At 40.8% G+C, this 23,983-nt stretch overlaps 1 protein-coding gene across 3 annotated transcripts in view; it reads right to left on the reverse strand.

Moving 5' to 3' along the window:
- Window positions 1–235: 235 nt before the first annotated feature.
- osbpl6 (oxysterol binding protein-like 6) overlaps window positions 236–23,983 on the reverse strand; it is a 42,972-nt gene continuing 19,224 nt past the window's right edge. Inside the window, exons 3-23 of one of the 3 annotated variants that reach the window (XM_040028053.1) lie at window positions 22,153–22,275; window positions 21,753–21,806; window positions 20,673–20,786; window positions 20,417–20,587; window positions 18,522–18,666; window positions 18,250–18,353; window positions 17,724–17,816; window positions 15,642–15,810; window positions 14,478–14,608; window positions 11,658–11,732; window positions 11,089–11,220; window positions 10,201–10,288; window positions 8,565–8,818; window positions 8,178–8,315; window positions 6,891–6,954; window positions 6,599–6,677; window positions 5,935–6,079; window positions 5,545–5,689; window positions 5,314–5,440; window positions 5,016–5,138; window positions 236–3,005 (exon numbers count right to left, since the gene is read on the reverse strand). In XM_040028053.1, coding sequence (XP_039883987.1) covers window positions 2,894–3,005; window positions 5,016–5,138; window positions 5,314–5,440; window positions 5,545–5,689; window positions 5,935–6,079; window positions 6,599–6,677; window positions 6,891–6,954; window positions 8,178–8,315; window positions 8,565–8,818; window positions 10,201–10,288; window positions 11,089–11,220; window positions 11,658–11,732; window positions 14,478–14,608; window positions 15,642–15,810; window positions 17,724–17,816; window positions 18,250–18,353; window positions 18,522–18,666; window positions 20,417–20,587; window positions 20,673–20,786; window positions 21,753–21,806; window positions 22,153–22,275 — 2,586 coding nt within the window. In that variant the 3' untranslated portion in view covers window positions 236–2,893. Of the gene's footprint in view, window positions 3,006–5,015; window positions 5,139–5,313; window positions 5,441–5,544; window positions 5,690–5,934; window positions 6,080–6,598; window positions 6,678–6,890; window positions 6,955–8,177; window positions 8,316–8,564; window positions 8,819–10,200; window positions 10,289–11,088; window positions 11,221–11,624; window positions 11,733–14,477; window positions 14,609–15,641; window positions 15,811–17,723; window positions 17,817–18,249; window positions 18,354–18,521; window positions 18,667–20,416; window positions 20,588–20,672; window positions 20,787–21,752; window positions 21,807–22,152; window positions 22,276–23,983 lie in introns of all 3 variants that reach the window. The other 2 variants (XM_040028052.1, XM_040028054.1) reach the window with 2 other exon arrangements.

Here is a 23,983-nt window from a genome sequence, read left to right on the forward strand (position 1 = left end):
TATGCTTACCAAGGTGTGCTGTGGGAGCTCCAATTTCTGTTATTAAAGAAAATGTGTTCGAATCTGTGGTATAAGATCTAAACCAGGGGTGTCAAACATAAGGCCTGGGAGCCAGAATCGGACCACTGGACAGCTTATGAAAATGTGAAGGAAGAGTTTCCCCCTAATAAACATAAATATCAGAGTACAAGAACACTTACCTTTTTAAAAAACACAAACCACAGAACTTCATCCCTTGAGTTTTGCAGTTTTATTAGAACAAGCACTATGTAGCAGCAGTGTACAGTGTTCATGGAAAGATATGTACTTTGTTAAAATTGCACTTTAGAAGGTACCCATCAGGAAATAGATTTGATCCAAACTGAGCTGACATAGTGCTTCATGATACATGTCAGTCGACAAAAAAAAAAAAAGTGTCCAATTCAGAAACCATAAACCTTTTTTTTTATAAGGCATCTGCAACATTCATTGGCAAGCTCTAGACATGCAGGTAGAAAATGGATGAAGAAAGCTGGAGGATTTTCTCTTTTTTTTCTCCACTACATTCTGACTCTGTGATACCAAACACTACACAAAGCACTGGCCCTACCTCCACAGCTACTGATGTAGGAGGGAAAAGAAATCAGCTGCTGCAGTAGTGCCCCCACTTTTTTCCCTCCCCCCCCTAAATGTGCTGCATTTATTGTGATCACCAAAAATGAATCAGTTACATGTTGGGGTAGCAGAGCAGTGCAGAACATCTTTAGACACTGCAAGCGTTATACAGTTAAAACTTTTCTACTCCTCTAATGTCAAAGAAATTTCCCTTAATGTATTCCGTCCTCGGCTAAATGCTCAGTGTACTTAATCATCTGTAGGCAGGCGGACTATGGAGAATGTGCGGCGTTTGACTTGTGAATGGCATACCTTCTTCTTGGCTCGGGTATTCTCATCTGTTGTGTGTTTGTGAGGCATTGATAAATGCATTAAGGCACAGCAAGTGAAACCGACGCTGCTGAGTTGTAGCATTAAATTCGTGATCAGGGAAAAATAAAACTATATTCACGCGTATCTTGTTGTTTTTTATCTTTTAAACTACATGGATGCAAAGCAGTTCTAACTTTTTGGTTTGTTAATCTACGGTGTGATCAGTGCACACATGATGGATTTGCCTTAAACAGTTTTCGCTCTACATATTTATATTCACCTTTCCCCTCCTCGCCCTGCAGCTGTGAACAAAGAGATTCAGCTTTAACAACTATTCGCTTGTGTTCGGGTTGATTTTAAAGGCGCCCCCTTTTATTTTTTTCTTTAGCTGTAAAACAAAAAAAGAGGAGACTAGGCAAGATTTTAAAGCTAAACTTCAACCTGGTGCTTTGAAGAAGCCCACAGCATAGCAGTAAATTCTCTGGGGAATCAGACACATTGAGACGTTTTAATGTTTTTACAGTATCCATCTGAAAATCTGGCTTCTTTCATTTTTACAGGACGACCTGTAGGTGTCTCTGGTGTTTCATAATGAACTACGACTGCATGCGGTTTGGTGATTGAGTCATGGCGAGATTAAATCATTCCTTAATCAATTAATGATAAGATAAATTATCCATGGTTTGAGTAATATATCAAGAAAAATACCAAATATCTGCTGGTAACAGATTTATAAATGAATACAGTTAGTACTTTTTTTGCTCTATATCTTTGTAAATGATTCTTTTTGGTTGTTAATCAGAATAAAGATGATTTAAAAAAAATCTCTTTGGGTTTTTTGTAAACTGTAACAAGACTCTGATGGAAAATTACTCATTTATTAATTCAAAATAATTACATCTTCAAGCTGCGGCTGTTTTATGGAAATATGTGACTCTGCTATTCACGTTTCGTTATTAAATGAAGTACTACAAAAATCCCAAGGATCTGAGAGAACGCTGCAACCTGTACAAATCTTTTCGATACTCGTGACTCGGACGTGTACGCGCCCATTATTTGAATGAAACCCTCACATTCGGGAACAGAGTGGAGAGAGTTATGTATGCATTTATGTAACTGTGTGATTCAGACGAGTTGGTTTTGTGTAACAATGGTTATTATTAGACACTGGGGCTGCTGAGGTGAAGATCGTCCTTCCGTTTGCACTGTGTCACGACAGATCAGTGTTGACAGTCCACAGGGCCGAAACGCCTCGCGTTTAAATCACACCTCACCTCCCAGCACATGTTCAGCTCAGTTACTCATTAAAACGGCGTTTGTAGAGCCCCGTACTTCCTCCACAGCGGTCGACATTAATTTCAAATGAGTTGTTTCCCGGGAGAGAGTGCTGCCATCCGACAGAGTCGACAGTATTAAAAGGCAAAAATAAATAAAATCTGCCAATTCACATAATTCTCTTTCACTAAATTCTGAGTCTGAGATATTTTTTATAAAAATACCTATTTTTTTTTTCTACAATAACTGATGATATAGTAAATACGGCTTTGTACCAGTGAAAGCTGCTCTCTACACATGCAATGTTATCATAGGTAATCTGTAGGTAATCAAAATGTCTACTTCATAGACTAGTCTACCCAAACTGCTGTTGGAAATTAAATGGCTTCAACTTAAAGGCGCCTAATCGTGTGACTTGTACAGGTGTCTTTTTAAGGCAAGGACATACTGGGAAGTCAACAGAGCTGAGGAAACATCTACATAGGCGCGGTGAGACCCAGCTTCGACAAGCACAATGAAGGTGATCCTACGGTATGTTTCCATGGATGGGTGACCCTCCACAGGGTCACTGGGCGTCGGGCCTTCCCTCAGCTCAGCAGTCATTCGTATCCATGCACAAAGATGTTTCATCATCGTCGTGTTTCTCTTAACACCTTATTGTGCGTAGGTAACAGCCTCCTCGTCTGTGATGATGGAAACACAGATCCATGTGCTACCATAGAGTCACTGTAGATTCCATGTTAATGAAGCCGGGGTTTTTGCGGAGCTCCCAGTACATGTTGTTGGAGACCCATCTCTCCCTGTGATTGGCATCAACCACTTTCCTGGAAGGACAAAGACAAAAGTGGAAGTTGTAAACCTAAAGGCAATGGGGAGAAATACACTATTCCCTACATACACTCAGCAGACACTTTATTAGATACACCACCCTCTAATACTGGGTTGGATCCTCCTTTGAGTTCAGAAATGTCTGAAGTCTTCATAGCACAGATTCAACACGGTGCTGAAAACATTCCTCAAGATTTTGGTTCATATTGACACGACAGCATTGCACAGTTGCAACATCCATGTTGACAATCTCCACCTAACAATTTCCACCACATCCTAAAGGTGCTCTTCTGGATTGAGATGTGGTGACTGTGGCTATTTGAGCTCAGCGAACTCATTGTCAAGTTCAGAAAACCAGTCAGAAGATGAGTACACTGTGGATATAAAGTTATACACATGCTAAGCAACAATATCAGGTAGTCTTTAAACAATACTGAGTTGGTATCAAAGGGTCAAACCTTTATACGGAAAATATCCCCCACACCATTACACCACCACCAGCCTGAAATGCTGATACAAGGGAAGATGGATCCATGTTTTTGTATTGTTCATGTTAAGAAGACCACAGAAGGTACCACAGCTGTCAGCTAAGAGCTCACCAAAAGTATACATCTGTACAATCAGAACACTGAAAATGTAATTTGTCTCGATTTCTCCTGTGACATTCAGATAGCAGGGTCAAAATCTGCCATAAACCACATGAAAGCATGGATCTATCCTGCCTTGCATCAGTAGTTCAGGCTGGTGGTGTAATATTGTGGGGGATATTTTCCCGATAAACTTTGGGCCCCCTTAGAACGAGCTGAACATCGTGTAAAAACTACAACCTACCTGAGTATTGTTGCTTATCATGTCCATCCCTTTATGACCACAGTGTACCCATCCTTTGATGGTTGCTTGCAGCAGGATAACACACCATGTCACAAAGCTCAAATCATCTCAAACTGGTTTTCTGAACTCGACAGTGAGTCCACAGCCACCAGACCTCATTCCAACAGAGCACCTTTGGGATGCAGTGAAATTGGAACTATCATATCAATATGGACGAAAATCTCTGAGGAAGTGTATCTGTTCACCGGGAGATTTATAGACTAATTTGAATTGAAGTGTTGTCGTGTTCACATTTTTGTAGTTGTACAACCCATTTTATAATACAATGCCAGTTAAAATAAGAATGACAATACATAATAATAAACATACATAATTTTTTTAAAACAATGCATTTTAACCCAGATTTTCATGTTCATCTATAAATCTCCCTACAGACACCAAATTGTGCTTCATTTGATTATTTGCAAAGAATGTGAATAATGTTAATGTTGAGTTTTCCATGCAAACGTTGAGCTGCTAAACATCCTAAAAATGCTGACACAGCCGCAGTCACATCCTCTCTTACAAAGCAATAAATATTGATCAAATTATTGCAATAGAGAAGCAAATGAATGCTTCTGTACAACATTTGATTGTTCTATTGCACTTGGTTACAAAATGTTCTCACATGTAATCGCATGGCAACACAATGCCATGTGATTACAACACAACACAGACAAAGACTAGTACTTGTAGACTGCCCATAACTACGTGGTTATCTACACTCCGGTTCTTTCTCATCTTGTGTAACACGGCTTCTCTCCACTTCTGATGTCAGCAATTACTGCCTAATAATGTGATGTGTCTGGCTTAATGTTTTGATCAGCTACCTCAGGAGAATAAGACAAGGTCTTGCTAGTGAGCAAGAGCTCCCCAATCAAATCAGCCTCATAGCAGCTTCTTCTCTTTTTACCCGTATTCTTCCAAAATAAGAGATCTTTTTCATTCTAATGTACTTAAATCAGTCCAGATATTTTCCTCATTTCAACACTGAGATGTGTGTAATAGGCTGTCTGAATGGAGCCAATCAAAGCCAATGAAAGACAAAACTGAACATGAAACGAAATAAAAAAACAAAGCGACGCATTCTACAAGGTGAATAATGCACATCTGGCTGCTGTTTTGTGCATCCTTACTTAAAGAAGCGTGGCTCCTGTTTGATGTTGTTCTCCTCGTTCCACTTCCTCCTGACCCTCTGCATGTCCTCAATACGCTGCTTCTCTGATGATGCCATTTCCAAGTTACCTTCTTCCAGATACCTAAATGAAAGGATGAGAATTTGTAAACATGATGAGAAAAACTACTACCAGCAGACTGACTTCAATGAAATTGCAGCCAGACCGGAAGAAATCAGTCACACTTTTTTTACTCAGTTGCTGCAAAAATATGCAGCGTCAGCAGCTCGCAGTGCCAGGTGCAGATGTGATGTTGTACCTTTGATCAGGTCTGAATCTGGCATCCGTCCGCGGCAAGGCATCTTTTAACTCAGGACAAAGCTCATTTAGTTCAATGGCAAACCTGGTGAAGCCGTAGTAAAGCTCATAGTCTGTGGGCATGGAGCCTGGGGGAGGAAAGCCAACAAAGTCCCCTTTTAGCTTTAAAGCTTTGTACAGCTAGTCCTGAGTGAAGTCCCGCTGTGAGAGTGAAGCGAGAACTTATTCTTACCTGGCCTCCAGATGCATTTAGCAGAAGGTGGGACACCACAATAAACACCCTCGTGCCATTTTCCAAAAAGCCTGTGGATCACTTTTCCTTCCTGATCCATCACAAATCCTTGAACTTCATTCACATTTGAACTCCAGTAGTTTCCCTAAAAAACATAAACTTCACTGTTAGCTTTTTCAAGTTATAAATAAAACTAAACCAGCCTAGAGCATTAGAGGGAACCCCCAAACGGTTCATTATAAACATCTGGAAAATTGTGAGGAGGAAGAACTCCCTTTTAACAGGAAGAGACTTCTCATTCAGGAAGAGGCAGCCATTGCCATACAACTAGTTGAGGAGAAGACAACAAAGAAGCAAGACGCTACCCAAATCATCTCAATTATTTTTCACCTTGACAAAGGTAAGTTTGCAGAGGCAAGCACTGCTCTTTATGTTTCTGATGGTAATCTCCCCGTAGTGTTCAATCCACCGCCGTCCACTGAGGATGTTGTGTACACAGGTGGTAACTTTATTCCATTCGTATTGATCACCAAACCTAGAAAGCCACAATAAAAACAGCTTCAGGTACTGCAGGTGTAAAAAGGCTAGATTATTAAAGTAGGTGATACAGCTATGTTCATTTTCTGTGTAACCTCAGTGCTTTTCGACTTCTGTGAGGTTGTCACTTTAATCACACCCCAAAGAGGTTATTATTTGTGGGTTGATCCATGCAGTAGATCCTTGTGACCAAATCCAATCAAGCCAATCAAAAGAAATCTGGCTTTAAAGCAAGGGGAGCTTAAATGATTAACTCCGGGGATGCTGGATTTTTCTGGGGCTCTTAGGTGTTTTTAACAGCTTTGACAGAACTAATAAAGTTTTTGTTGTTAATTTCTGTTGATTTAACACAAGCCTGCATTTCTCAGTCATCATTAAAATCTCGATATTTCCATGAAGGCAATTAAAAGCAGAAACCTGGCGATTAACATAATCCCAGCGACATGAAGCATTAAAACCAACCAAACTCTGCGCCTTCATGTTCAATTACCATGCACACCAGCTGGGTGAAGGTTACCTGGGTATCATGAGATTTACACTCCCGATTGGTAAAATTTCCATTGATTTTCCCCAGAACTTGTTTTTCCATCTCACATCTGGAAAGAAAAACACCAAAAATATCCCATTAAAATAATTTTTAAAAAGATTTTTTTTAACATTTTGTCTAAAATCATACCAAATAACATTTATGTTTACTCTGTACAATTTCCGCTGGTTATTAAAAAGGCTAATTGAGTCCTGCTGGCTGATCTACACTAAGCCATATCTCCTGTGAGGAAAATCCCTAACTAATTAGACAGGTAACCTACCTTGCCAGAAGGTGAAGTTCTTAGACTCACAGTGGCAGGCGGAGACGGGAGGGTGGTGGCTCACCTTCGAGAAAAGATCAAATAAAAAAAGAGTCTGGCAGCTGTCGTTTAGATAGCACATCATATACAGCCTCTACTCTTAATTACACATTTATTGTGACGATTTAAATTTTGTCTATAATATTCGTTTGACAGTTTTGGTTCACAGAAGTTGTGATTTTTTTCACTGTAAATTTATTCTGAATGCTGAACTTGCACTCTCCTGCTAGACACTGGAATTACTTACGCCTGGTGTCTGGGAATATTTTCCCCAGGGAAATCAAAAGACTAAGCATGAAACTCCCTGATCTTGCAGGAAGCCCAACAGCTTATATCTTTCTGTGTCAGGTTGGTGATGAACCCTTGTATTTACAGATTTAACTCTGAGACTTTGAGGAAAGATCTTCCAGTGTAATGTTTGAGAGCCCAGACACACATGTGTAATGGATTGTAATCGGTATCAATAAGAAGCCTTCTCATAAGAAGCAAGAAAACTGGTTATATTACACCAGTCTTAATGACTACACTGGATGCCCATTTCTTTTAGAACTGATTTTAAGATTTTACTTATTACTGTTAAGGCCCTTTGTGTCCTGGCCCCAGAATATATACACGGCTGCTGTTCCTGTATGCAAACCAGTGCACAGCCTCAGATCCTTGGGCAGAAACTGTTTACTGTTCCCATCGCACGCTTAAAGACAAAAGACGGCCGCTGTTCGGAGAGCAGCTTCCTGGAGTCCAGCTTGCCTCATATTTGTCACAAGCCATTTTGATGTTATTTTGATGTTGCACTTGCGTCTTATTTTAATACATATATATAAACATTCTTTAAAATAATTTCCTTCCATTTCTTTTACTCTGTGTTTCTTAGAAGCACTTTGCAACACTGCTTCAGTTTTCAGCTAATCTAACCTCTGGAGCAAACATGTGACAGCATTTATAGAAACTCAACCTGATTTCTTTTTTTTAATATCTCCTTCTATGTTTCGTCTTCTTCCAGATAAGAGCACAGTGAAGCACTGGGCTTTCTTGCAAATTAGATAAAACCGAGTCCTTGAGGCGGCCACACACAAAAACAAAGGCACAGACCTTGCGGTTAAACCGAAGCACTCCAAGGAAAGCTCCACCGAGCTTTTTAGACCTCTCCAACATAATGAGACCTCCTCAGGAAAAAAAACGAGCTACTCTATAAATTCCTTCTTATTGCTTAAAATTGACTCATTTTGAACTGTGTGAGCAGGTGCTTACCTGCTCAGAGAAAAAACAGAAGCCCTTGTCTTCCCGAATACATTCGTAAGTCTCTCCGAGTAGCGGGTTGAATGGCTTGCTACCTGCTCTGTAGTAAGTGGATGAGTAGCCTGAGACAGCAAAAGCAGCGACGAGAACCTGAACGAGAGTCATAAGAGCATAAACACAGAGTGGATTTACAGGCTCCTCATAACAGGCTTTGTCACGAATAAGCTAAACAACAGAATCTGTCATTCAAATGTTATCCAAAGGACAGGAGGCAGCACATCACAGGCATATATGTTAGCTTGTGGCTTGCAGTGTGACATCACACATTAATGAATTAATGAATCACCACACTGGAAACTGATTAACAGTTCATTTCATAAGCTCCGGCGACTTCTTTACCATGCGTTCAAAAGGATCCTCGGTCTCAGCAGCCTTATCCAGCAGCTCGCTGTACTCCAGCTCTTCACACATGCGCTGCAGGGTGTTGAGGGGCTCGTTGAGCTCCACGGGCATGGACACTTTGGACAGGTCTTTGCCGATGTTGTTTCGCAAGATGTTCCAGAGGTTGATGTTGCTGGTGTCAGGACAGGGTGCCGACAAGCAGCTGCGCCGCCCATTACGAAAGGCGCTGCCAGCAAAGTCTCCGTTGGCCACTGAAAAAAAGATAAATAATGAAAAAAAGGAATCATTATTACAACATCCATCTGGTGTAATTATCTGCAACAGGCTATGCTAGTCCTAGAAACGCCTAATTAAGTATAATTATAACAAAGAATTAAAAAAAAAAGCATTTTTTGGTCGTGTTGCAAGTCTTTGTGTAAAATGCAGCAGGATGTTTTTTTTTTTTAATATTCTAGGAAAAAACTTTTCTTATTTTTTCTTAGTTTGTTTAATATATGCCGACTTTGTAATTTAAGTAGTGAGGACATGGCATGGTATTAGTTCAGGTTTAGCTGCAACATCAAATACACTGAAACGACTCTTCTACTTCACCAGTAGTTGTGCTGTTACAGTGATAGACGGTCATATTACACAAAGTCTGAAACAATGATGTCAGTGAATGTACAAGTAATCCTTGTGAGCCAAAAGCTCAGGGTTAAGATTCTTATAAACATTTGGTTTCAAGCTGCTTTTTCCTCTTTTGGATCCGGGCAATGTCAAAGACGCGATCGTCTCAGGCACATAGCTCTGGCTGCGAGAACACAAACGCACCCACCTGCCTGCTAAAAACCACCGATTTATGAGGGGCAGCCAATCAGAAGAAAGTTGACTAAAACGGTTTGATATAGATACTTGTGAACTTGACCCAGCATAAGGTAAACAAGGTTTACTCTTCGCTGCGAATCATGCAAAGTAGTTGTGTCCAACATTAAAAATATGGGGTGATAAATTAGCACAATAGGTCATCTTTAATTTAGCTTTTAAGCAATATTTTTTCCCTGTAATGAATAAAGAAATCTCTGTATGTATGTTTGTTGATTTTAAAGAAGTTTAAAAGAGTAGTGGTCACATAATTGGATTCCTTCCTAGATTTACATATATATATATATGCTGATACAGTGTGTTCAGGTAGTGTCATAAGCTCTTACACTCAATTTGTAACCCTGCAGATGATGTCACGCTCCTCTGTGACCTAGATAATGTAGATTATAAATAAATCTCCACCGACTGTGACATCTACCTTTGCTAATCCTGAAGTGCTGGTGACAGTGGACGCTTTACTGGAAGATACTACTCACCATGAGAAAATAACACCAATTCTAGCTCATTTCCAAAACTTTCAGACTAGCGGGAGCCTGAGTAGTTTTTTTTCCCCCTTTCTGTTGCCCTTGGCAACATAGCAAAGTCAACTGCCTTTGCAGCACTGATAAATAAATTTGCAAAGTGTGTGTCTTTGTGTGGGAATGTGACGTTTGTTGTAGAAGCGGCACGGCTGACGGACTGAGTGGGATCTCCCCCTCCTTTATTAATTTCTCATGTCCTTTTGTTCTGGTACAAACAACGGTTGCTCGTGACGGCGCAGAATTGGACCTACTTTGTCTGGAGACGTTATCAGTCACGCTGGCGTTGTCCTCGGAAATGTTATCGCTCACATCACTGACATATGACTCATCGTCTGAACCCTGTGAGGGGAACAGGTACACAGGGGAGTGAGGCAGTGCAGTAGTACAACACCAACGGATCAGAACAGCCTCACACTCACACACACGCGTGCACTGCAGTTTGCCATTGGCTAACAAACTGCAGCAGCATGCCGGCTATCTGTCCCACTGCAGTAATCATGAGTCAAGACACTGCAGTATTCATACTTTATATATAGCAAACAAAATAAGGTCACATTTGAAAGGGGCATATTGTAGCCACTTTGGGTGAAAGCTGCTTTTCCAGTTTATGTGACAAAAAAAAAGAGAGAAATGGCTTGCCGTTAGAGCTACAGGCCAGGGGGATGATGAATTTCCACGCTCAGTAATCCTTCAGCATGGCTCAATGCATGCCTGGGGAGTTACAATGCTTGATGGGTCTTCAGGGACCATACGCAGTATATTTGGAGCAGAATGTTCACAGCCGTTAAAAAGGGAAGGAGGCAGAAATGGTTGATTTGAGTGATGGACCGAACATCCTCTTCCACTTGATGCTTTTTAACAAAGCATCAAGTGGAAGAGGATCATTTTGATTCTTAGGCATGACTCGGGGATTAGGCCTCGGGCAGATGCGAAGGAGCCCTCCTGTGTTTACGTTTCTTTTACACTCCATCTCTGTTCTTCGTGACTTTTGCATTAATTACTGACTAAATCTGTCTCCACACACACACAGGCATCACGCTGATGTTTTTCACTGGCTTTACAGCTGAAGTATAGTTTAACCTTACTAAATCCACATCCATCACCACATCCACTCCGCTTCTTCATCCGCCCCGCTGTACCTCGTTCTCTGACGAGCTGGCTGACAGAAGCACTTCCTGGGCATCAAAAAACTCAGAGACAGATTCTGACATGGAGAGTCGGCTCTCATTAGAGGCCTGCTGAGTCAGAGGGATCCCCATCTGTTCCCCGGCCTGCAGGCAAACACAAGCAAATGCAGGAGGCGTTCACTATTTCTTGCTATGATGACAGGTTGAAGAACCAAAACTGACCTGAACGAAGACAAACAGAACCAGAAGACAACACAGTGCTCATATTGCAGCATGTGTCTCCTTGCCAAAAGGCAACCTCCCATCCGTTTCTAATTAGTCAGTTTTTCCATTAACCTTGATGTCAGGTCCTGCATAGAATAATGATTTCTGAAGCTCACCTGCCAGGCTGTACTGGAAAGGCCATCAGTCTATAGGAGCGAGAATCAATAATCCAACTGACAAATGCAGGAAGCAAATACATCGACTACCTGGCGAGCCTCCGAAGCTGTAGCTTTATCAATATCGGGGTAAGCAATGAGATTTGTCAGTGATAGACAGTGAGCTACCTCATCAGGTGTGGAGATGATGTTCACACTCACAACTTGCTCAGTCAGGACAGACTCAGAGTGGATGCGGTTGAGTCGAGTTCGAAGTTCTGCATTTTGCGACAGGGCCTGAAGAATAAAAAATGCTTTCTGTCATTCAAATCTCACACGAAACTTTGAAGTAAAAAAAGATAAAAAGAATTGGCTCAGTCCTTCATAGAGAAAACAATTATTTGCATCCTGCTTTTTCTGTAAAAAAAAGAACAATTTGACTGATTATTTTCTTGTTTTGCCACAGATTTTAAAAAGTCTCAAGTTTTTTAAAAAGTTTTCTTTAAAGTTAGAATATCTACAAAAGGCATTTACTGTGACCAAGAGCATATGCATGCTTCAAAGGGGTGAAAATATGTCAATGATAGGTTTTGACTGGGATTTGCATCCCAGTATCTCAGGTGAATGTTCTGTGCTTCACAACTTTGCAGCAATATTCAGCTCTACAATCACTTGACACTTTGTTAGACACACTTTGCTAGTGCTAGATTTGAAACCAGTGGGCCTTTAGAAGTCCCTTAATTCTTCATGGCACCGATAAAACCACGTACTAAAAGTATGCCTCAGAGATTGTAGTCCATATCAAGAGCTTGTACATCCATGATGAGAATCACCCGTTTTCACAACATCCCAAAGGTGCTATATTGGACTGACATCCGGTCACTGCGGAGGCCATTTGAGTGCACTCTGTTGTCCGATTTTGATGAGCCACCTGTGAAATGAAGCCTCGGTTTCCTGTTTTTAGCTGAGAGAAGTGGTCTCCTGCTGCTCCAGTCCATCTTCTTACAAGTTTGATGTATCTGTCTGACTCTTTACATGAACAAGGAATTTTCACCTAATGAACTCAATGGGTATTTTCTGTTTTTTGGACCATACTCTGTAAACCCTAAAGATGATTGTTTGGGGAAATCCCAGTAGATCGTCAGTTTCTGAAAATTCCAACAACCATGCCATGTTCATAGTCACAAAATCATCTTTCTTCCCTATTCGAATGCTCAGTTTGAACTTCAGCAGGTAATCCCAATGATGTCTACTGCCATGGTGGTTGGTTAGATTTGTGTTAAGTTAAGCTGCACCAAAGTGGCCAGGTAGTGTGTTTTGTTTACTTTACCTGGTCATGACCAGTGTCCAGTGATGGTTCACTCACCACAGCTTTAATTCATTATTCACATACTCATACATGAAGGGCAGGCCAGTATTAACTCCTGAGGTCCAAATGTTGTCAGTTTGTCTTGTTCTCTTACTTGTTCTCATGACCATATTTAGAGATTTTTACAACTGAAGAGGGCAGTTTATAGTTGTGATAAATCCACTGTGAAGCAGCAGAAGAGGAGAGGAGTCACAGCGACTAGCTGGTGGACAGAGTGAAGTATTTAGCTGATTAAAAGCCACACAATAGCCTCAAAGCCTTGTGGGGACAAAAAGAGGGGAAGTATTAGACTCTCGTTCATCAGGTGGCCAAAAATGTAATTAAGTTAATGCAATGCTGTTCCTTTCTGCAGATGTTTGATCAAAACTTTAAAAAAGAAATAGAAAATGTAGGTTTAGGTATAAACGTACCTACTGTATGCCAAAGGAAATATTAAATACATAAAACTAAGATGGCAATAACACTCACTTATATCCTGCGGGGATTACAGTAGCTGACATCAGCAGCTGTAACTATAGCAACCACAACTCCTGATTATCAACCTCCCACAGAGCTCTGCCACCAAACCTGACCTCCATCCTGCGACAAGCGTGTCACACAAGAATCCAATTAGGAACGAAACGGAGATAAAGCAGCGAGTGAAACATTTCACTGAAATGATGTCAACTGTTAGCAGAGGAACAGTCCAATTAAATCGCGGTGGTAGAGAGACAGCCCCGAGGAGAAGAGTTAATGAACTGCACTGCACATTTCTCCCGCTCACCAATTAATGTGGGAAAAGATGATTGGACTATCACGGCTCACTTGCCTGGGCTCTCATCTCCACACATCATTTTTCTTTTTAACTGTGATGTTGATACAGCGTCACAGTTTGCATTTGTAGCACGAAAACAGATTGGCAAAGACTAAATAGAAGGAGAAGAGAGACATCACCACCAAAGATTACATCGGCAACATGTCCTCCAGCCTCCTCTGGTGATACGTTGTAGATAGACTGGTGGCAAATACTGAGGCTTTCATTAAAACATGCAGGTGCTCTAAATGGTCTCCAGCCAGTTTCAGCTGCCAGATTTATGACTTCCTGACTTCTCACAGTGGCGCTAATCGAGTAAAGCTAAGTCGCCGTAGAGAAAAACTCTGTCAAGATGGCCGAAAGCAGGTGAGACCAAACTAGAGGGAGCTTTAATAACACATTATTAAAACTACATAATGATGATAGTACTTATAGACACTGTCACTGCAGTGCAGCAAACACTAGATTAATCCTGCATTTTGCCTTTTAGCTGTATTTTTTCATATCTGGTTACACAGACATTGTGCAACATATTAATAATAACAGAACTGTTCTTCCATAACAGCATCACGATCATATTGTTAGATTAACATCAGCATTTGGTTTAAAGAAAATCTTGCCACAGGAGCCATTTTATTATTGTCTCTAGGCTTTTGGTGAGAAAGCTGTAACACTGAATTTGTAACTGAGATGTTTTTTCAAAAAGATGACTGGCTCATATTTTACTCAGCTGTTGTAAAGCAGATCACTGACTTCTGCGTGTTACAGAATTCTCTCATTGATTTCTATTCAGCGTCCTTTCTGTGCCATATCTCCTCCTTGCATGTCGCTGGGATCGTATCATGGGTTACTCTGATTCCCACTGAAGGGAGCTCATTACCTGTGACAGAGACTTCCTGAGAGAGTTGATCTGGGCCGACTGGTCTGGCTGCTCCTGATCAGACAGAATCTGTTTGATCTTTTCCTTCTCTATGGCCACAGTGTTGAAGGCCGACTTCAGCAGCGAGTGGACTGCAGAGAGACAGGATCAAAGAAAAGCAGTAACTTAGAAACCCGCGCACCGGTTCAAAGGCATCGCTAGCTCCTCTGTTGCTATTCGCCAGTGAAAATCTCATCTCTGAAAACACTGTGTGATTATTTTCTATACCCAACACTGTTCACATTTGATATATTAAAGTGTTTTTAAGCGTCTTGACAAGCATCCACACAAACAAAAAAAATTATTTATCACAGGCACACATTTAGTTTCATTGTACAGTTACTACATCTGACACTAAATGATGGATGAATGATGAAAAATGTGAGTCAGAATTATTATTTTCTTGAGATAGCAATTATATAAAAATAAAAGTTAGAGGCAAGTTTAAGGTCACCAACTGTGAAAACTTAGACATCAGAGAGTTTATTAATTTCCCAGATTTGCTAGATTAAAATTAAAATCCCAGGTGCCAAAAAGTTGCAGACTTTTATTTGTCTCATCTCGGCTAAAGCTGTTCTATGTAAGAATCAGTCACACAGTGGTACCAAGAATGAGACATAACATCCAGCATGTGCTGGTTTACTGGTTTCTAAGCCACTTCATGGACTGGAACCAGATCATTTTACTAAAGTGCTGCCCCCTTACTTTGCCCTTCATATCTTTCAGATCTGCTGAGCTATCGCTGCTGTCCATCCCACACACTGACTTTAAAACCATGATTGTGCATTTTTCGGTTGCTGGCCCTAAACTGTGGAACAGTTTGTCATTAACAATTAGATTTCCCTTCTCCTGCAAGGAATTTAAAAGCAGTATAAAGACCGGTCTCTTTTCCTTAGCCCTTCACTTGCTATAAACCACATTTATTGGCTTTATTTGCTTGTGCAGTACTGTTCTCTCTGTCTGTCTCTCTCTCTTCATACACAGTGGCTTGCAAAAGTATTCGGCCCCCTTGAACTGTTCCACATTTTGTCACATTACAGCCACAAACACGAAGATCATTTAATGATGATCAGCAGCTACAGTATGAGAATAAAGTCCACTTTGTCCTACATGCTGCATTCGTACCTTTCTGGGCAATAATGCAGAACTCCTCTTGAAGTTTAATGTAGTCGCTGGCACACTCTACACTGTCTGTCAAGCGGGAGACAGGGGGCTGAAAGTCCACCAGCTCGGCACACAGGTTAGGATTGGATGAGTGGAGGCGGACAGGGGACATACTGGCAGACAGAGGAACCTGGAGAGACAGACAATCACAGAGGCTGACTGTCAGTCACCCGTGTGGCACAACAGTGCTCTTCTTTTTGTGTCTTGCAGCCAAAACAATCTCTAAGAACCACAAAACTAAATCTGACAAGACCAAACAATGTTCTGATAAATTTCCAGTTCACTCTTTATCTGAAGGGCCTTTAAGCCCTGGACCTCTGACAAGAGCTTTAACCAGGCATTAGCAGCTAAAAATGGCTAAACAGCATAAGAGCATGTAGCTAATTAGCATATCACCAGATAATAAAAGTTAATGAAGTTATTGCTCTGTTAACACCAACGCAGAGTTCTTTTAAATGGCTAAACAAACCTACAGTTAAACTGTGTTTTTTAGCACGACGCTCAGTTAGTGTGTTACTGTTTGTCTGCATTCTGTTCATGCACAGTTTGTGTCACATCCACGCCTCTGTTAGCATGTGGACGTTTGTGTTGAGAATTTGGTCCCCGGTTTGACACGAGATGCCAACATGCCACAATGAGGATTCTTTTTAAAATTATGCTTCCATAGTCTTCTCTCAGAGTAACAATCTTTTATTCATGAAATCTATAGGTGTCTAAGACCCCAGGTTTCCCTGGGAACAACATCTTACCAGGATAGGCCATGCTGGAGAATGTAATGCTCTAGATAACAGATCAACAGGTATGAAATCACCTCCCACAGACCAGTGAAATCTCTGGAAAATGGGCCAGCATTCCTGGAAGTGCTTTCTGACCTCTGCATATCTTTATCTTTACCGGAAGATGTCACTTTGCTGTTTACAGCAATTTCGTTTTTCTATAAGCATTATTATAGCCTATGATCCTAAAAGAGAACACCGATTGTATTTTCTGACCTTATCTCAAATTTGCACACAGAGTTAGGCCTACATTTGAATTCTGTTTATGCATTTTCTCATCACCCGGGCTAAAAATTAAGACTGCCTCACATACACTTTGCCTCACATAACATTTCATGGAATAACAATTGTAATCCATCAGATTCTCCCCCGTCTTAATGACACAGCACTGATAGTGTTGTTAACTCACACTGTCAGCGCTTTCCTTCTTGGCTTCTAACAGGCTAAACTTTATTAATATAATAGATCTTTTCCAGTCTTACTCACCAAAGCACTTATACCACACACATACCACTGGTTTGCCTGCAGAGGCTGTGGTACTTTCACTCTGTATTATGTCTTTAATGTCTTCGTATTTTTCAGTATCACAGTTTTAACTTCCTTTGTAAAATCAGCAGTATCACTGTTCATGTTTGTGGCCATGTGAAAATGCTCGCAGCTAGATTCATAAACCTTAAGATGATTTATCGAGTTCATAACCATCTTCATAGCCTGATTGCAGATGTTAGCGTGAGTGAAAATATTCTGGGTTTGTTGAAATTGCTTGTTAGCATGGAGCCATGGTGAAACAAAAAATGCATTCAATGAGCAGTAATGACATTTTACTACTAATGGGATTAATAAAAGTTTATGACTGGTTTAACAAAGTGCATAAAGTTGCATGGACACACATTTAGTTTTGCACAAACTGATATATCATGCAAAATTAAGATATATTAGCAAAATCAGGCGTGGGAGTGGCACGACAATAACAAGTGGAGCTGCAGACTAAAGAACAAAAAAGAGAAAAACGAGCAACAATAGAAGAGGCAGAAAGAAAATTGTTGGTTTCTGTGTCGTAAGCTTGTCCACACTTCCAATTTGCTCGACAACAATTTGATTACACATGCACGTATCAAAGCCTGATCTCTCAGTTACCCCACAATTTACACTTATTATGTTATAAGTAAAAACTTGAATAATGCTTTGCTTAGAGACTTAGAGATTTTCTCACAGTGACATATGCATCTGTGTGTGTGTGTTTGTGTAGACGTCTGAAGACAGGTACCTGAAGCTGGAATTTTGCATCTTTGCCGACACTTTTTGTTCTCCATCTTCTGTTCAAGCGCTTTTCTTTCTTTGATAACTCAACGCAATTGGTCTTTTGGGCACACGTGGGTCAGAGCATGAAAAATGTGGTTAATAAGACAAACACATCACAAAAAACAAACCAAAAACCAGAAAGTTACCACAGACATAGATCAGTGAAATGACACGAATGGGTTACATGCAAAAAAAAAAGTAATGTGTGCTATTAAAAATGCATTTCAGCCAAAAATCCCCAAACAAAAAGCTCCACGATATAAAACAAACACAATAAATTAACAGATACTGATCAGTCAGAAAAGCAGCAGGTGTCCTGTGAGTATCGCTGGATCTCGTCTGTCTAGACGGGCAGGTAATGAAGGTGACTGCAGAGGTCGCACCATCGTCACTGCCTCAGTTAGCCTGAGTTTACAATGCAGGATTGCACTAAATTGCTTCCCCTTGCTCTCTGCTGTATGTGTGTGTGTTTATGTGTGTGTTTGTTTTACCTGCATATCTGTGAAGTTGGGCACTGACTGTGTCCTTTGTAGAATCTCCAGACTCTGCAATAACCGGCTCAGCTCGGTCAGGTTGGACTGGCAGCGTGCGAGCTCTGAAAATAAAATTTACACGCGCGGTCACGATCTCATTCAGCCTTATGTGTCACGAAATGGTCACCAAATCATCTCTCGCGGATTTATTGCCGTGCCAAAGGCTTGATTTAATCCACTCCTTTTGTGAAATCAGATTTGTTAGAAGCGTAGGGAAAGTGTGCACTTACCCTCTGCACACTTGTCCATTTCCTCTGACTCCTGCAGCCATGCCACCACCTTACTCTGTCCGTTACTGTAGGATGCAGGCAGGCTGCTGGTGCTGCTGTTACTGGGGGCTGCTGGCTGCCATGGCAAGCTGCTCGGTTTGGTCTGCTGTGGTGACACAATAACAGAGCCTAAAATATCATTTCGGAAACTACTGTAGTGGTCAATCAGGCACCGATGATACCTATAGATATACAAGAAGCACTTATGTCATTAAAGAAAGGATACTGTGGATTAGGGCTCCAGCTAATGTATGAAATGTTCTTCTGATCAATGTAATTTTGTCTGCAACAGACAAAAGAGGAAGAAATGAGAACCAATATAATTACATCAATCAGATTTTTTTTTTCCTTTGGTGCATCACTGAAATCAAATCAAATCGGAAGATTGTTACAATATATACAATGATTTCTGACAGTGAAGGCAAGAAAGTCTGTCTTGCTTGTACATAGTTGAAAGTTTTGGTCTAGATTTGCAATTTCAGTGACGCCGGGTTAGGGTTACGCAACCTGTGTGTGACAGCTGCGGTGAATCTGTTCAGCAGCCAAAAGTAAAGGACTGCACGCTGTCAGCAGCTCACAGCTAATATGAATGCTCACATGGAAAAAAATATGCTGTTATGAACAGAAACTGCACGCTTCTTATTTGTACAGCACCTTGCCTATCTTCCTTCCGAGTCTTTGAAGCAGTAGTTAATTTTGACTCTAGGACCAGTCTCTCATTTAAGCTGTTCTTCTGGGAGAGCTCATCAGGCTGCAGCCAGATGCTCGAAATCCAAATCCTACTGATCACCTCTAATGGCCTCCATGTGGCATGGAGCATCACTCCCAGGAGAAGCTGCAGCGAATGAATCTTCGCATTTACGCACACTTCAAGCACACCTGCAGGGACCGAGGCTAACGCCTAACTGGAAACAGCCGAGAAAAGCAAGCCTTCTTGTCTTAATGGGCAAGATTTAGTTACCTGTCTCATCAACTTTACTACATTAGGCAGATATTATTTAGCTATTATTCAGGGGAAACTTCTGGGTGAGGCGAAGCAAGTTTTCAGGTCCCACTTCGTACAACAATGGCATCCATAAATAAAACTGCTGACTTGTCAGGTGTGGTTGACGACAACAGTCATGTGTGAGCATTATGTCTGTCATTACTGCGAATGTTCCGTGAACTTTACTTCCTCTCTCTCACAGATGATGTTTTTGGTGCGTTATCCCAGTTTCCAATAAAGACAAAACTAGGAGATCTCTCACTAACCGTGATGCTCTTCTTGAATAAGTAATTGCAGACTCTGAGAGGGAGAACAAAATGTCTTTTTTTCTGAGGTAGAAAAATGTTCTGATTTCTTTGTGTAGAGCATCAGTCAGGCATTTCTTATTTATTTTCTTTCATTACTACTTTCATATTATATGTGAGAACTAGAAAATAAACTAGAAGAGAGACCAGGAGCCTTGTTCAGAGTTAAGGATCACCTGAAGTTCATTCATTCACTTTACATCCTGTTTGCTGTGTAAAAACCACAATATACTGCTTTACAGGGGCTTGTGCGATGGATCCTTTCTTGAAAACTGTTAACTCCACTGGCTACCTCTCAGACAGTCCCAGACAAGAATTAGTCAAAGAAATTGAGATTTTAAGAGGATTTAAGAGCTTTAAGCTATTTTGCCTTTAGCGTTATTGGTGTTTGACCAAACAAGAAAGCACTAAGCAAGACTAAAAATGTCTGCTTATGTCAAGCATCACAACGTAAATGAGTCTACATACACAGATAATTACTCAAAAGTTATTTTAATCAGAAATTCTGGCCAATTTTAGAACAAAGAAAGAGCACAAATAGTGCCATAAGGAAGAAGAGAGCTCACCTTGACTTCATTTACCACAGCTGGCGTGGGCTGGGGGGAATCCATGGCCGCCGAAGGAGGAAATGTTCTCATGGTGGCATCCCGGGGAGACCGCACAATCTCGTTCTGCCGATAAAGCCGGTGATGACGCAACTTTGACACCCAGGCATCAAATATGTCTTGAGATTTGACCTAAAGACGAGGAGAAGAATAAGCCTCGACCTCTGTCACCACCTGACTGCTTGTATCAGTGACGGATTATTATCATCAGTGTTACCTTCAAGTGATAGATATGCTCTTCAGTGTCCAGGTCGATGCGACGGGCCCTCTTCTTGATGGACATAACTGAGAGGCCGACGTCGATGCTGCCATGAAGTTTCCCTTTTTGGATCTAAAGACAATGACAGAGTTATGTATGTATATATATCTCCACATATTTGTAATTCATACTTTTTCATCATTTTTTTACTGTAAAAATATCACAATGTAACAATAATCAATTAACGATACCAGCCAGAAAAGACTGATTTGATTCTTGTTTGGTTGAGTGACTTGAAGAAAAGTCTTTGACTGCAGGAAGCTTTGAATATATTTAACATTTTATTTTCAGATTAGCAGGTTACCAGTGCTCTTCTTACAGTGGACCTACTATACTCATTTCCAGCTCCATGTCATATGGCCTTGGTGCTGCTGCTCAGATCATCTACTCATCTACTTTCTGAGACAAACCAATCAATTTCTTCTAATTGGGCTCCTCAAGCAAACAGAAGGTTTGAACAGCAGGTGGGCGGGGCTTCTGTGCTCAAAGCCAGCCATAATGTTGGTTTTAAATAAAACTGTCTGAATCATTTGGCTGAGCATTTGGCTCACAGAGATTATCTGCACATTTAGTGCAATGACTTCATTATTTGTAACTTTGGCCATGTTTAAAATGAGCATTGATCACTGTTTAGCTAACAGAGATCTATACACACTACCCTTTTAGTTGCTTTAATCAAGAAAAGTGGGAAACTGGCAAAGACACTGACCCTTTGTTGAGAATGTAATGATCATTTAAGAAGTCAGCGAATGGGTCTGTACTGTCTAGTTAGCAGTATTTAAACACTTTTAACTAGAAGGGCTCATGTACCACTGATGCCAATAACTCCAGAATGTGCAGGACTCACTGGTTTCCTTCCAGTGATGGAAAGTTTGCCAAATAAGTTTTTGCTTTTCTGCAGAGTGACCCAGCTTGCTGAAACACAGTGAACATTGTGACCCATGTCGCAGATGTTTCTGCTGATTCATTGCCAAGCAAAACTGATGTCAGCCCAGTCTGCCCCGCTTCTGCCCGTAGGTTACAGTCAGGGTTACTTACATCAATGGGGGACTTGGAGTACTTCAGGATACCATTGTCCAGAACAAAAAAACGCTGTAGAGGAAACAAGCACAAAAATAAATGACAGGAGGGGCATAAACTGAATACAAATCCTGCTGGATCTGTTAATGTTGCAGATTCTATGCAAATGCAAAGTCTATTTTTTATCCTTGTTTAATCAACTCTCTAATAGTTCATGCAAATATTCTGTGGATTCATTCTGAAGGAAGAGAAAAAGAAGGAAGAGAAGGTAAAGGAGGGTTTATGAAAAATGGAATTTCTTTCAAGTAATGACACTTTATTGAACAGGAAACCTGTTAACAACCAGATAGAGGCTGTATTTGAAAATGTTTGTCCCACATCAATAGCTTTTGTGTCTCACTTTACCCATGAATCTTACCTTGTGCCAGCCTTTCAAGGGCCATTTCCGCTTCTTCAACATAAACCCCTCGTGTTTATCAGGCCTCTGAACGTTGCTCTGACCAATTTTCAGCCCCTCGATTATCTCCCAGCTGTCTGCCTCCTAGAAAAGAAATGAAAATATGCAGCTGTGTCAGAATTAATCCAGTTATTCCTCCAGAATAAGAAGGAAAATCCGGACGCGCTCTCTGTATAATACAAAGATAAGATGCAGCTGTCGTGTGATTGTTTTCATGGTGAAAGCAGCAGGAATATATGCAACATTTCTCTATTCCCCCCCCGTGCCACACATTTAAAGAAAAACTGCCCCATTGAAATTCCTCCTGCTCTCTCAGCATTTCCACTCCATTAGCCTTCTCCTGACTGTGCTCTTCCTGCTCCTAGTGGGTCAGTAAATCAAAGTGACGCCTCTGGAGTAGAGGGACAGCAGGGTCAGGCAGGGACAGGTAAGACATCCTCCTGTCATACAGGTTTTAAAGGCAGAAAAATGCACAACAGAGTGACAAACATGTCTACTACCTCACATAACCCATTTTGGAAGTTATTTTGTTTAGAAACTTTTGATATTCTTATAAGTTATTTAAACTGGCATCCCCCTACTTTATCCTATAATTGTTTTTGTTTCCACTTAGCAGAGCTGCCAAACCACAATCAGTTCATCTTGGTAGTGTTTTATTGTGCTCTTTAACCCCCAAGTAGTAATCTGTCAGTCAAACTTTGGGGTGAAATACACAGTTTAACCCTCTTAACATCCATCAGGCCACCAGTGAGCAGTCTGGGCTTGTTGTTGGAGTCAGATTTTGCTCAGCATCCATCTCCTTTTAATCAAATGGAAAAGCTTTTAAGAGTAAAACTGGAATGCTACACTGTATGAGAGTTCACTCGAAGGGTAATATCTTCAGGTATAGTCTCTCTCTCTTTCTACTAAAGCAAATGTTAATTCTAACCCAACCTTAGTCAGGTTGCCGGTGACCTGTTTAATGATACGAAATGAACAGAGCATGTGTTTATTTAACGATAAAGTATATCGCTAAATAAATGATACGAAATAGCCACTGAAAATGATTTTGGCAATGTGTGTGGGGAATGATTTGATAATGAGCCGTGTGATGGTTAACACCTGGTTAAAGGGTGTTTTTCCGGTAATGTCCGGTAATGCTCTAATGTTTAAAGTTTGTGTCTTTGTCCTTTCTTCCTCCCCTCACCCCCAACCGGTCAAGGCGGATGGCCGGCCCTCCCTGAAATGGGTTCTGTCAGAAGTTTCTTCCTGTTAAAAGGGAGATTTTCCTTCCTAATGTTGCCAAGGCGCTTACCTTACAATTTAAGGTGCCTTAAAGGAAACTGTTGGTGGAATCTGCCACTATATGAATAAAATTGAATAAAAAAATGTAATTGAAATTGACTATTAGATAAAGATGAAAGTGAAATGACAACATATTGGTGCTCATTTTCAGTTTATGGTCCTGTTAGACCTCGATTATGGCCTAAAAATCAAACAACCCTAAAAGTTGGAGCATGTTTGATACTTAGGTTGAGAAGCCTTCTAGCTTAAGTAGACATGGCATTGGCTGAATGAAGGTAATGCATGTGAGGTTGCTTGCTAAGGTTGCCAGGCAACCATCTGACATCCATCTAAATAAATAAATAATAATGTGGAACACATCCATTGTAACGATCAGTGAAGTAGGTCAGAGTTTTCATTTCATACTTAAATCAGTAGCAGCAGAGCCTTTAAGGCAAACCCCACTTTAAAATTCACAAGCATCTCTGGCAACTTAACTAATAGCCGGTGGCTTCACGCTGCATGATGT

The sequence above is a fragment of the Simochromis diagramma genome, unplaced genomic scaffold (assembly GCF_900408965.1).
Source record: "Simochromis diagramma unplaced genomic scaffold, fSimDia1.1 OVJJ01000343.1, whole genome shotgun sequence".
Taxonomy (NCBI): domain Eukaryota; kingdom Metazoa; phylum Chordata; class Actinopteri; order Cichliformes; family Cichlidae; genus Simochromis; species Simochromis diagramma.